At 26.6% G+C, this 13,647-nt stretch overlaps 1 protein-coding gene across 1 annotated transcript; it reads right to left on the reverse strand.

Moving 5' to 3' along the window:
• Window positions 1-12,014: 12,014 nt before the first annotated feature.
• Window positions 12,015-13,068, reverse strand: LOC109790423 (uncharacterized). The gene has a single exon (XM_020349569.3). The coding sequence runs from the start codon at window positions 12,875-12,877 to the stop codon at window positions 12,203-12,205; it is 675 nt and encodes a 224-aa protein (XP_020205158.2). The 5' UTR covers window positions 12,878-13,068; the 3' UTR covers window positions 12,015-12,202.
• Window positions 13,069-13,647: the final 579 nt, after the last annotated feature.

Raw genomic sequence — 13,647 nt, forward strand, 5'->3', positions numbered from 1 at the left:
TAAACTGTATATTAATACAAATTAAAAATATAAATAATATGTATATATATAATATGTTTGCAATTGATATCACAAAATAATATATGTAATATCTACATAGATATTATATTATTAAATATATAATTTAAAATTAATAATATATATAAAGTTATTTAAGTTGTATATATTATAAACAAATACATTAGAACATGTAGTCATTATTATATTTAATAAGAATCTTTGTTCTTTCATTAAGATATTTAATTTTCATTATTATTTTTGTGGTTTATGGTCCCTTAATTTTTTTTTAAAAAAATAAGAAAAAAAAGTTGTTGAACTAGTTTGACCCACCAGTTCACCGTTGAACCGGAAGATTAACCGGTTCAATCCAGTTTGAAACGGATTGACTGTATAACCGATCCAACTTAAGATTCAGACTGACTGGACCACCGGTTCCCGATCCAACCGGTTCGATCCGGATTTTTAAACACTGATTTGGAAGGACATGTCCGCGTGATTTTCGGTGCATGGGCGTGGAAGCAGTTAGAAAGGCACACGAAAGGTGTTTGGTTTTCAAAACATAGCTTCCCCACCAAAGCAACGTTAGTTAACAACCACCATGTGCCACCCTTTTTTTTATTTTCTATTCCTTCCTCATGTCTTTGCTATTCATGTCCTTCCTTTTGTCCCCCTCTCCACTATCAAATCCTACCTTTTTTTCCCATTAATACAAAAAAATAAGTTATTCAACAAGAAAGAAGAACCAATCCAACTCCACACATCATCAGCAACTGGTTGGCAATCACTGAATATTAAATATGAGTATGAATATTTTAAATCTTGATTCACCATACTATGGACGAATTAACCTATAATGCTAAACTCATATTTTTATTGATTCCTTATTTTAGATTAAGTTATAGTATATTTATGTAATTTTTTTATAACAGTTTTATTTTTTATTTCATTAATTATTTTACCTTGTTGAGTTTTTTTATCTCTCTTTGTTCTTAAATTTTTTACAAAAATATTATATAAAAGAGTTTCTCGATTAAACTCTAGAGAATGCCACTCACGTTAAAAACTCGCATGAAGAATACGTGTAGGCTCATCTTACTCTTCCTCATTCCTATTTTTGAGTTTTTTTTTCTTTGACTAGCATATCTCAAATTAATGGGTTAGAGACTAATTTCATTGTTCTGGATTACAGAGAGTTGATTAGTAGAAGTCACATCTAACAAACATAAATTAATTTTTGATTGTCAATTTTAAGATAATGTGTAGACATATAATTACTTATCTTCTTTGGTCAAAAAATATCTCTCAATCATCTCAAATTATTATTTTCTTTATCTTTATTTATAAATTTGTTTTTTAAATTATCTATCCATTTCAATTTAAAATATTTATTATAAATCTAAAGTATAATTTATATATTTAAAGTATTTATTTATTATAAAATTTAATTTTAATCGTTTATAATTAATTTTCTTATTAAAAAAATATTAATCATGAACAAAATGAACAAATAATTCACACCATGTATATGATGACCCAAAAACAAATCATCCAACTATTAAAATATTGATTAATTTATGAAGTTGTAAACTCATTTTGAGTCACAACTACATTTAAGACAAAGGCTATGGTGGTTGATTAGTATATGGACCAAACTTTTTCACCTTGGATTAATCTAATCCTCATAATTATATCATACAATCCCTAAGCTGTATGGATCTAAGCTATGATGTACAGAGTGTGTTGGAGAATGAGATTGTCGTAGTGAAGAGCAACAATGATGGAGAGGAAGAGACTATTATGACTAGGCCACTCAAAATGGATGACGCAACGGTCAAGGTGGCCTTGGGAGGGGTTCTGATAGGAAAGCTCGAGATCTTGCAAATGTTGTGGCAGTTTGTCGTCGCTGTGGTTGCAATTGGTTATGGTGTTATGGTCGTCGCGGTAGCAAGAGGAGTTGAGGAACATACGATCCATCATGTGCGAGTGTATGGTAGAACTATTAGATTAGATTAGTCCTAGGTGAACAAATTTGATCCACATACACCACCAATGACAATGGTCCACTGTAGCCTTTGTTTGCATTTAAATGTGAAAAATGAGGATTGAGAAACAAGAATACACTCAAAGCCTAAAAATAACAAATTGAATAAATACATAAAATTTTTGGGTTAATATTTTCATAAAACTAATATCATTCTTGTAGAAAAAGTTTGTATAACCCTCTTATTAAGGGTTTACTCAGTTGATTGAATATAATAAGGTGTGTGAATTGTTGTTTTGTTGTAATTGATGTAGTTTAGAGTTCTTGAGGTCGAAGGACCCTTGAGAGATAAGTTATCTCTAAGGTAATCTCAATTGTAGTTAAGCTAGCTCAACCTAAGAAAAAATATATAAGGATTTTCTTAAGATGTGAACTTCAGAAATTCATATCTTTAAGAAAGTTAGAGAGAAGTTAAAGAGATAGACTCTAAAGTCAAAGAGATTCTGTTCTTCTTTTGATTTTGTGAGAACACTCTAAATTCTTCCAATAGTTGAAAAGTGGTGTTGGATTGAAGATTCAAACTTTGGAGAGAGAGAATTTGTAGTTGAGGTTGTCATATAGAAAACTCTCAAGGAGCTTCGTTCTTCACTTTTCCTTCTTCCTTTTCTTATTTTTGATGACTCCGAGGTAAGGGGAACTTGTTCTTTTTGATTCTTTATTGTTGCATGTTGAAGTTGTGAAGTCGAGGTTTTTGGGGAAGGTGAACCCAAAACCCAAGGTTGTTGATCTCTCATTGTTGAAGGCTGCATGTTGCATTTGAACTGGTTTCCATATTGAATATGTTATTTAGAATCATTTTGATGGTTTAGGTTTCACCTAAAAAGGAGGTATGGAGCTCAAGTTATGACCTTTTTAGGAAGCAAAGTTCAAGCTGACAACTTTAGGCTAAATTGTTGCATTTTTTGTGATTTTTAGTATAATAAATGATAGACTTAGAACTTAAAATCTTTATAAAAGTTGTAGATAACTTTTTTAGATTTCATATGAGATAAATATAAGTTTAATTGGAATAGTAGAATTCTAATTGTGTTGGGTTATGTGTAAGTTGTATTGTAAGTTGAAAGTTGTGATTGAAGTTGATTTAGTTGTTTAGTTATTTTTCGTTGATTAAGAGAATGTTGTTCCGATTGATGTTATCTTTAAACTTGAAGAGCTAACCTGATAGAGTAATTATATTTCTTTGATGCTTTCAAGTTGGCATGCTACCAAGTTGTAGTTGTGTTGTAAGTTGCTACGTTGCCATTATACTATGTTGAGATGTTGTATTAAGTTGGAGGAATTATATTGTTATGTTGGCATGTTGCAGTGTTGTTTAAGTTACTATATTGCTATATTGTCATGTTGTAGTGTTGTTTAAGTTGCGAATTATTGATAAGTTGTGTTGTTTATATGTTAAGTTATATGTTGATAAAACTGTTAAGTTGTAAATTCATGTTTTATGCTATGAAATAATTATATTTAATTAAATAAAGAATAAGATTATATATAATAACATAAAAATTTAATAATAAAATTTGAATCATTTTAATAGTGACTAGTCAGGATAAATGAGCATTATTGTAATGTCAACCCAATATCAACAGAATATTTTACCATGAATGTTTACTCATTTAAATCCCCAAGGTCAAACCTCCAGCTATAAATAATTCAAACTTTATCGTCTATGGCCATAGAACAATATTTATTTTCATAAATTCATGCAAAATAACAACAAGACAATTTCAAGATGTCACAATTATATTATAGTTAATTATAAATATATTAATAATAAATATTTACGTAAAAAGAATATATTAAGAGTACCAATAATAAAAATAAATATGACAATCAATATAAAATAATTAAACAATATAAAATATAAACACCTTAGCAATTTTTATAGATAAAAATGAGCATAGGTTAGGCAAATAAATGAGGTTAGGGGCACCTCACTAGATAAATGTATCAAGAAAATAACATAAATAAATAACATAGTAGTAAATAAAATTTTAAAGAAACAAGGTTCTCCTCCCCCTTACCTTAGTAGATATGAAATTGTTTCTAACACACTGTCTTTCCCTTTCACGTATTCCTCTTTCTACGTTCTTTTATTTTTTTACAATGCTGAACAGTTCCATTGCAACACCTATTTATAGAGGTGTAATACTCCTTGAATTACGTAAGGTAATGCGTAACTCCTCTGCTCTTCAATTAATTACCCTACACATTTACCTTATCTACTGCAGTACTCATCCTTCTTCTCCACCTTACGTTTAAATTCATCATTTCACTTTTCTTATATTCTCCCTTTTTCACATGTCACGTATTTCACTTTCCTTATATTCTATACACGTTTAGCATCCCTCATCATTCACTGCACACACCTTTACACGTATTCTATTCACCTTATCTTCTCTTAAGCACACATATTACATCACACATATTACATCACTTGCTTTTATGTATTTCTTTTAATTATTTATTTACTTTAATTATACCAATACGTTTACTTCCTTATTAATACATAAATTATCATATTATAATAGATAATCTTATTTATAATTATAATATTATAAATATTATATTATTGGATGTTATCTATATATATATATATTTATATATAACTATTTATATATATATATATATATATTTATATGATGATGTAAATTATAACTATCTAAAAAAAAATTAATAGTACCACCAAATTGATTTATTTTAAATAGGATAACTAAAATTTAAAAAGAAATATATATATATATATATATATATATATAAGATAATATTGTATCATAAATTTAGAATATTACATATTGATTTGTTTTTATGTTGTTTTTACTCATAAGCTTACCCTTGTTTTTCATGTGATTAGACTACGATAATCATACTTTATATGAGAGTAGGGTATGATTAGGTTGATAGGTATGGTTGGTGGATAGTCATGTTGGAGATGGACTGTGTGTCTCTATTGTGCTATTCTGATATAGTAGTTGTATAAAGACACTTAACTAGTGTTAGGGCTTGCAATTTTAGTATTCAATGCTAAATGTATATTAGTATATATGTATAGAGTTGTAACCCTATAAGGGGATTTATGTTTTTAAGTTAAAATTGGTAGAGACAATTTTATGTTTTCTACATCCTATACATATATTTATTATATAGATGTTTAGGTACTGTCGTGTGTTAAACCAAGACTAGCTGATTCTTTTAGTTTTCCGTTGTGTTGTTATTATACTATAGTAAGTGGAATGACTCGACGAATTGTTGCACATTAAACGTGAATAACTATCTTATATGAGGGCGTTTTTATAGACTATTCTTTGATGAAAGCATTTTAAGAGATCCTCTTAACTTCTTTTCTAATTCAATTTTTATTTATCATATTTATTTATAAATTATATTTTAATTTTTTAATATAAATTATTAATAATTAAAAATAATTTGATATCACAATACAAATTATTTATCTAAAATATCAAATATAATATTAAAGTTTAAAAATATTTATTTATATAAATTTAAAATATAATTTATATATTTAATATTTATATATATATATAATTTATTATAAATTTTAATTACATATAATAAATATTTAACCTATAAAATATACGAACTAAATTACTAGTGTCTTCGATTCTCATGAATAAAAATTATTCCTTTCTCTTGTGATTATTAATACGGTGAAAAACCCATTCATTTACTTGGCTATGACATATAGTAGTCTTTTATTAAAAATAAAAAATAAAAAACCTTTGGATTGGTAGATGCAATTATTAGAGATTAGCATTGATTATCACTTAGAACCAAGCAACTAAGTTTAAATAATCACATTATATTTACATATAAAAAAACACATCATTGAACTTTGAAGTATTTTTTTTTTCTTTTTTTAAGGACCATAGATTTTATCTTTTTTTTGGTATTCCCATAGAAAATAGTTTGCAATTGACCCAAAATTGGATGACGAAATCAAATACTACTATATATAGTACTAGTATATGTTACAATAATATTACTTGTACAATGTATTAAATAATACATTGCACATTACATTTCAGAGATTCAATAATGCATATATATAAAATAGATTATTTTTTTTGCTATTAAGTTTAAAGTGACTCGATACTTTATTCATTATTATATTTTGCTTTAAACATTGTGAGTGTCAATTCTTAATGGCCGGCAACTAACAACCTATGCATAAACTGAAGAACAACTTAGGAATATAATGAAAACAATACTATCCATCAAAGTTCTAAATCACGAATCTTTTGGGGCGGCCAAAAAGGAGCTTAATTAGTTTTGGGCTTTGGAGTTTGAACCACCTCCTCTTTTGACCATGTCTTTATTCTTTAACACTTCTATTTCATTTTTTAATATAATGTACACACATCTATTGTTAATATTGTTTGGTATAAGTTGTACTATCTTGTGTTATTTAATCAAATTTCTTCAGGGTTCAAATATACTATATTGAAAATAAAATATTTATTTTTGTGTTTTTAGTCATATTTTCTGAATATCGAAGATATTATATTATTGGAGTTAATGCAGCAGTAGTTAAGTTTCTTTTTACTTGAATTATTAAGGTATGTACAGTGGTAAAAATTTGTAAGATAACTTAAATTTAATTCTCATTAAATAAAAAAATAAAAACCTTTTTTTTAACTTGAAAAAAAAAAGATTTGGAATCTCACTTCCTCTTTTATTCATGCTACGTAATGGACTTAATGATGAACATCATTAAAGAATTAGTTGTTAATTTTGATACTCCACATACATTTAAATAAATTAAAGAACTTTTATGTATATATATTATGATAAAATCATTGAAGTAAGTTGAAACTTGTGAGTCAATTTGGTTCATCACAAATTTAAGTTGAATTAGATTATAAAAAAAATAGTCTATTTTAGTTATAAAATTTTTTAACTTGTCTCATTTACAACCTGACTCACTATATATCAACTCATGATAAGTTAAGTTGGTTCACGAGTTGACCTACTTAATAAAACTTTTATTTATTTTTTAGATTTCTAAATGTTAATTTATGTAATTATATATTTAAAACATTGACTAAGAATTGTACATAATTATGAATAATGATAATTAGTGTCAATTTGATATTATTTATCAATATTTTATGCAATAACTTTGATATTATTTAATATTATAAGTTAATTAATTGGTTATGGTTGATGTTTATTTTTATTAATGGCATTTTTTTTATATTTTTGTTAATATAGTTGTAATTCTAAAATATAATATTATAATGTATTTTTATAAAGTTTATTTTTTTTTATTTTTTAAAATTTAAGTGAACCAACTCATTTAACCTACCAACATATGGTGAGTCAAATTAAATTAATTTTTATTAAACTCACTAAAAGGTGAGTCAGATTGGATTAACTCACCTATTATCCAACTTATAAGGAGTCAAGATGGGTTACTCACTTTGATGGTAGATGTGGTTAGGCTTTGTTGAGCACGGAAGGAGTTACCACACATATATACATGTCTCTACACTGGTGAGATGTTAGATTGGATTAATCCACCTATTGTCCAACTTGTAAGGAGTCAAGATGGGTTAGGCTTTGTTGAACACGGAAGGAGTTACCACACATATGACATATACACATGTGGATGAGATATTATTTGCTTTGGACCCAAGCTCTCACGATTTTGCTTTTGAACATCACCCAAAAAAGTCTCTCAACCAATGGAGACAAGTGTGTGTATATAAACTCATGTGCATCCTCTTATTTGAACGATGTGAGACTTTGCTTCCATCCTAAGATGTTTGAGCAACGATTGATTTCGGATGGGTTCAGGTTTGAATTTTCAAAATCAGTGAAACCCAAGTTGCGTCTTTCTTCGATTCGTAGTGAACTGATCATTACATCGAGATAGTCAAGTGAGTGTTCATAGATTAATCAGATTTAGCAGACGAGTTTTTCGATTTGCATAAAAGGTTTATTAGTCAAGGCGGGATGAAGCAAGGTAGTGGAGGTGTGGGACAGAGCATGGAGGCACAGAACAGAATACCCAATAACAGAGGAGACGAAGAGAAAGAAAGAGCCACCCAACAACCTAGAAGAAGAAGCGACGAAATGGCAGAGAGAAGAGAAGAAAAGAAAAAGAAGAATAAGAGAGAAAACAAGACCTACCCAACAGTGGAGAAGAAAAGCAATAGAGCGTAGAGAAATAAAATCACCATCTAGTCTTTTGTAAAGAAATAAAATCACCATGCATTTCAAAAAGGATAAAATAATAATATTATTAATAACAAGAGTAGTGCTACTAAATGGAGATGAATATAGATAAATCACTCCACAAGAATCTTTGAGTTCATCTATATGAGATCTAAGTTAATTCTTTTAGAAAATAAATCATGCTAATGCTTTTATTAAATTTTACTTACTTTGTATCAATATGTAAGACTTTATTTTTATAGATTTGTTTGTCTTTACTATTTTATTTTTATTTTTTATATATTAATTATTTTTTCATTAAAATATCCTTAAATAATTTAGAATAAATGTTATACATTAATAAGATACATAACATTCTCACATTCATTATTTAGATGAAAAAAAAAGTGAAAGGGTTCAACAAATATAAAATTGAGACTAGAGATATTATTTTATAAATAATATTTTAAAAATAATATAAATTATTAATAAATTTATATTAATGGGAATAATGAACTTTCTTAATAGACGTAAGAGTTTTATATTTAAGGAGAGAGAGAGTATTTAACTAAAAAGGTCAAATTCCACATCCTCAAAAATATTTATAGGCTTAAAAGTCAATCTACTTAAATAAAAATAAATAAATATTTATTATTAATATTATTATATTATAATGTATTAAAATCATATTATTCATTTTTTTTAAATATTAAGATGTTGACTTGCATAAAAATTCAAACTTATTGCAAAATATTTTTTTTAAAATAAGTTATCATTATGAATGTTAATTAAATCTTAGAATTATGTTTATCTCATATAAATAAAACTCAGCATATCTATTCATTTTTATCTTGGTATTAAATTATTATAAAATAAACCTTTAAGCAAGTTTGTAGATCAAGTCAAGTCTTTTAAAAAACCTATGACAAGTAAATAGGTCAAAGTCATGTTATGTATTTTTAATAAAGGACAAACTTAAACATAGTCTAGTGTAACCTATTTTACTCTACTAGTAATACACTTTCTAGTAGGAGTTGCAAAATAAACCCACCCAACCCTTTTAGGCTCGTCAAAAATGGGTTGGGCTATACTAGTTTACCAAATGATTGGTGGATTAAATGAAACAAGTCAAATGGTCTATCAGGCTAAAATACTAATCTAACCCATAGGCTGGAACTCCTTTTTCCTTCCCTATTTTTTAATATAGTTATTATAATATTTTTATTATTAATTAAAATTTATTGATAATCATAAAACTACAAGTGAAACTCGTTAAATAAAGAGTGAGTCATAATTTTACAATTTCCAAAATTTAACTAAAAAACCCCGAATGAGTAAAACAAAATACGTGATTGTTAATATTAAATATAAGTAAAAAAAAACATATTTATTAATGTTAAATATAAATAAATTTTAATTAATTTTACGAAGAATATATTCTTCATTTAATTACGATTTTATTTTCATCAATCCTCTTTGATTTATTCTTAATGTATCAAGTTCCAATGAAAGTAATATAAAAAAATATTTTTAAATAAACTAATATAGTTAAACGATATTAACTGACTTTTTTAATCGGTATGAATTACTTGCTCCGATCCCATTATATTCGGAAAAGAAGTACAACTAAATAGTATATTTAGAGAGCATAAAAAATGTTTCATCACTTAATTATATTAATAGTTTAATAAATATATAAATGATTGATGTAATGTCTAGTCCTATCCAATATTATATATATATATATATATATATATATATATATATTATATTTATAGGTAGAAAACACAAATATATTATTAATAATATTACACATGATAATAAAGAAAGATTTTTCGAACTCATTTACATATAACTAGCTTATAATTACATTACATAATATTAAAAAAAAAATATTTACAACAACGTGCGTAATTAAAATTACTCATTTCTCACACATCTTTTTTTTTTTTTTTTTTTTTGATAGGCAAATGTTAGTTGTTAATTGTTAGTTTTTTTGTTAGTGGGGGGATTCGAACCCACACCCTCCTTATCACTCCAACCCTATGTCCCTCCCCCCAAACTACCTGGACCACCTTATAACTCCTTCATTTCTCACACATCTATTACAATGTTTACATATTAAGTTGATATAAGTTTACTATAGGATTAACGTGATTTTTCGGAGGTAGGAAAAAGGTAACCACTAGATTTCCTGAGTATGAGAAAATGTAAAAATTGACGGTGCTACTTCTTGAAAAGTAACCAAATTGGCGACAGCATCCACACTTCGAGTGGTTCCTGAAAATATCGCGAATATGATAGAAGAGAAAGGCCCCGGAAGTACCGGTAGGTCCATCTATTTTTTTTTTATTATAATTAATTAAATATTTAAGCAAGAAATATAAGGAGTGAGAACAATTATTCAAGAAATATCAACAATTACATAATATGCATAGAAATATTTATAAATACTAATAAATATATATATATATATATATATATATATATATATATATATATATTTTAATATAAAAAAATTTGAACTATAATTGTAGTGACTAGTTAGGATAAATGAGTATTTTAATAACAAATAACTAAAGGTTATTTCACCTTAAGTTTTTATTCATTTAAATCATCAAGGTAAACCACCAACTACAAATTAATTCAAACTTTTATTCGTATGACCATCATATATATATATATATATATATATATATATATTTATAAATACATGAAGAAATAAAAACAAGACAAGTTAAAAATATTTTAACAGAACTATATTATAGTTAATCATAAAAATAATTACGCTAAATAAATTTGAGTATTTATCATTATTTAAGCTTTAATAAAATATTGTTTACGTAAATAGAATATATTAAAGAGTACCTATCAAGTAAATGATAGTGATAATCATTATAAAATAATTAAACAACATAAACTATGAACACCTTATTAATTATTATTAGTAAAAATTATCATAGATTAAGTAAATAAGTGAGGTTAAGAACACCTCACTAAGTAAATACACATAAAATATAATATAAACAAATAAATATAATAGTATATAAAATTTTAAAAAGATAAAATTCTTCTCCACCTTATCTTAGGAGAAATGCAAAATTGCTTCTAATTCAGTGTATACCACAACTTTTTTTTTCTCATGTTCGTTTTCCTTACTCTTTCTTTCTCTTCTTTCTTTTACGATCTCTTTCTTCTCACTATTTTTTTTTTCTCTCCCCGTAAGCTTGTGTTCTTCCTTCAAATTTTCACTGCATGTTCAAGCCTATTTATAGTGTGAATTTTAATGATTACATAATTAATTTTTAATGGGAAGTTTGTGTATTTTAGTTTGATTTCTAAGTCCCTTTACATTTTAGTTACTTAGGGATAAGGTTTATTAATTAGGGGATAAGGGGATAAGATGGCAGCAGATTTTTTTGCTCAGATTTCGATTTTTTTTTTATTTTTTAGTATGATCACTTATATAAAAAAAAATTATGAAATTTTGTTTAGAATATATATATATATATATATATATATATATATATATATTTATTTATTTATTTTTATATATATACATATTTATTTATAATGATTAAAATGTTATTCTAGAAAATTATAAGAAAATTTGAATTATAATATTTTGATTTGTTCAAACTATAAAAATTTTAATGTATTAAAATAAAACATTTATATTTATTTATTTTAAATAAGATAACTAAAAATTAAAAGAAATATTATATATATTATTTTTAAAAGAGATAATAATAAGAAAATTTATAATATTACATTGAAATTTCAGAATATTACAATGTGAACGAATTAAAACAGTTTTAATGTAATATTTAAAATAACTATTATTAAAATCAACAAATTTACGAGTATATAACTTTTTGTGATCAAACGAGTCAATACATACAATTTTTCTCCGACAATAATAATAATTTGAACCCATTTCCTTAACCCAAGAGCACATTTGAACACTTAAAAATAAAATGAAATGGATGATCATATCTTGATTTTGGACCTGCAGGTGGAGGCAGCATCCACAGCAGTTATGTTGAAAGTGATGCCACAAGAGATAAGCACCTTCGCCTTAATCCTCAAAATCTTGAGCATAGTCACTTTCCCAGCCAGTGTGGCCTGCGATGTCAAATTTAACACCCCAACTTCAATATCCGACCAAAATTTGGAATCATTGATCAATTTTGCAGTCATGATACCCGCAGAAGTGCTCATATTGGTAATGCTACGTGCAGGAATTGATCTTGTCTCAAAGGGAACTTCAGCTACAATGGTGCCACGATATTTAAGATAACCAGTGGCATTTTTGTACCTGAAGCTTCCGTAGTTTGTATTCACTATTGTGATCACCATGCCCAAAGGTGCACTAGTTGAATTAGATGAAAATAATTGAAAATTTTCTAGGTCAACAGGGTGGATGAATATATCAGGGTTCTTGGGTTTAAATATGGTCAAAATTAAACTCACAATGGCAATGGCAAGAATGATCAAGAAAAGTGAAGACAAGGCTAAGCAGATTTTGTGCCCTTTAGTGGCCATGGTTTCTGCTTTCGGGTAATAATAGAGACTACTTTTGCTACCTTTGGAAACTTGCTTTTGGGGGAAAATGAATGCAGGCGCACGCAAGAAAATGTGTGATCCCATTGGATAGTGTCTCATCGTGACTATATAGTTGTGATTACGTGAAATTTCGAAACTCAATTTCTTGGGGTTAAGTTGGCAGAAATCAAAATCAAGAGTTGGGTGTAACCTAAAACTTTGGCGATTGATTCCTAATGAGAGAACAAACGCCGTAGAGCAAATTAATGTCCCCACCCACACAAAGTTATGTGCATATACTCAAAGGACTGTTAAAAGCTACTAATTAACGATGCCTATAAATAGACGAAGGAAAGAAATGTGATATATGTTGTGTGAATGTGACATTAATTATTATCAAATATATAATGTGTAGATAACTTCACTCACCTAATTAAAGAGGCTAATCGCTCCAAGAACGGAGCGATATGATTAGACCCCATGCACAGGAAATGTTTTTAGGGGTTTGTATGAATTGTCTCTTGAGTGGGTCTAAGGATTAATAATTTGGATTTAATTATTATTGTAAGGTAAGATCTTTATTTTTTCTATTATACATTTAATATGTTAGTAACTTATGTAGAATAAAAACATTCTCAACATTAAACAATTTTAAAAAAAAATGATAATTTGAAATAAATGTTTCTGATTTCTTTCTTATTTTATTTTATATACTATAGAACCATATGTATTTTCTACCGAAAGCGAACTTGTTTGAGCCTAATAGGAGAATCACGTACTATGATAAATATGTTTTTTAATGTAGTTGTATATTTAAGACTCAAACTTAAAAAATAGGAAAAAAATATAATTAATTTTTCTATAAGCTAAAATTGAATTTTACATAAGTT

Source organism: Cajanus cajan, chromosome 8 (genome assembly GCF_000230855.2).
Source record: "Cajanus cajan strain Asha chromosome 8, NIPB_CcT2T_4, whole genome shotgun sequence".
NCBI lineage: Eukaryota > Viridiplantae > Streptophyta > Magnoliopsida > Fabales > Fabaceae > Cajanus > Cajanus cajan.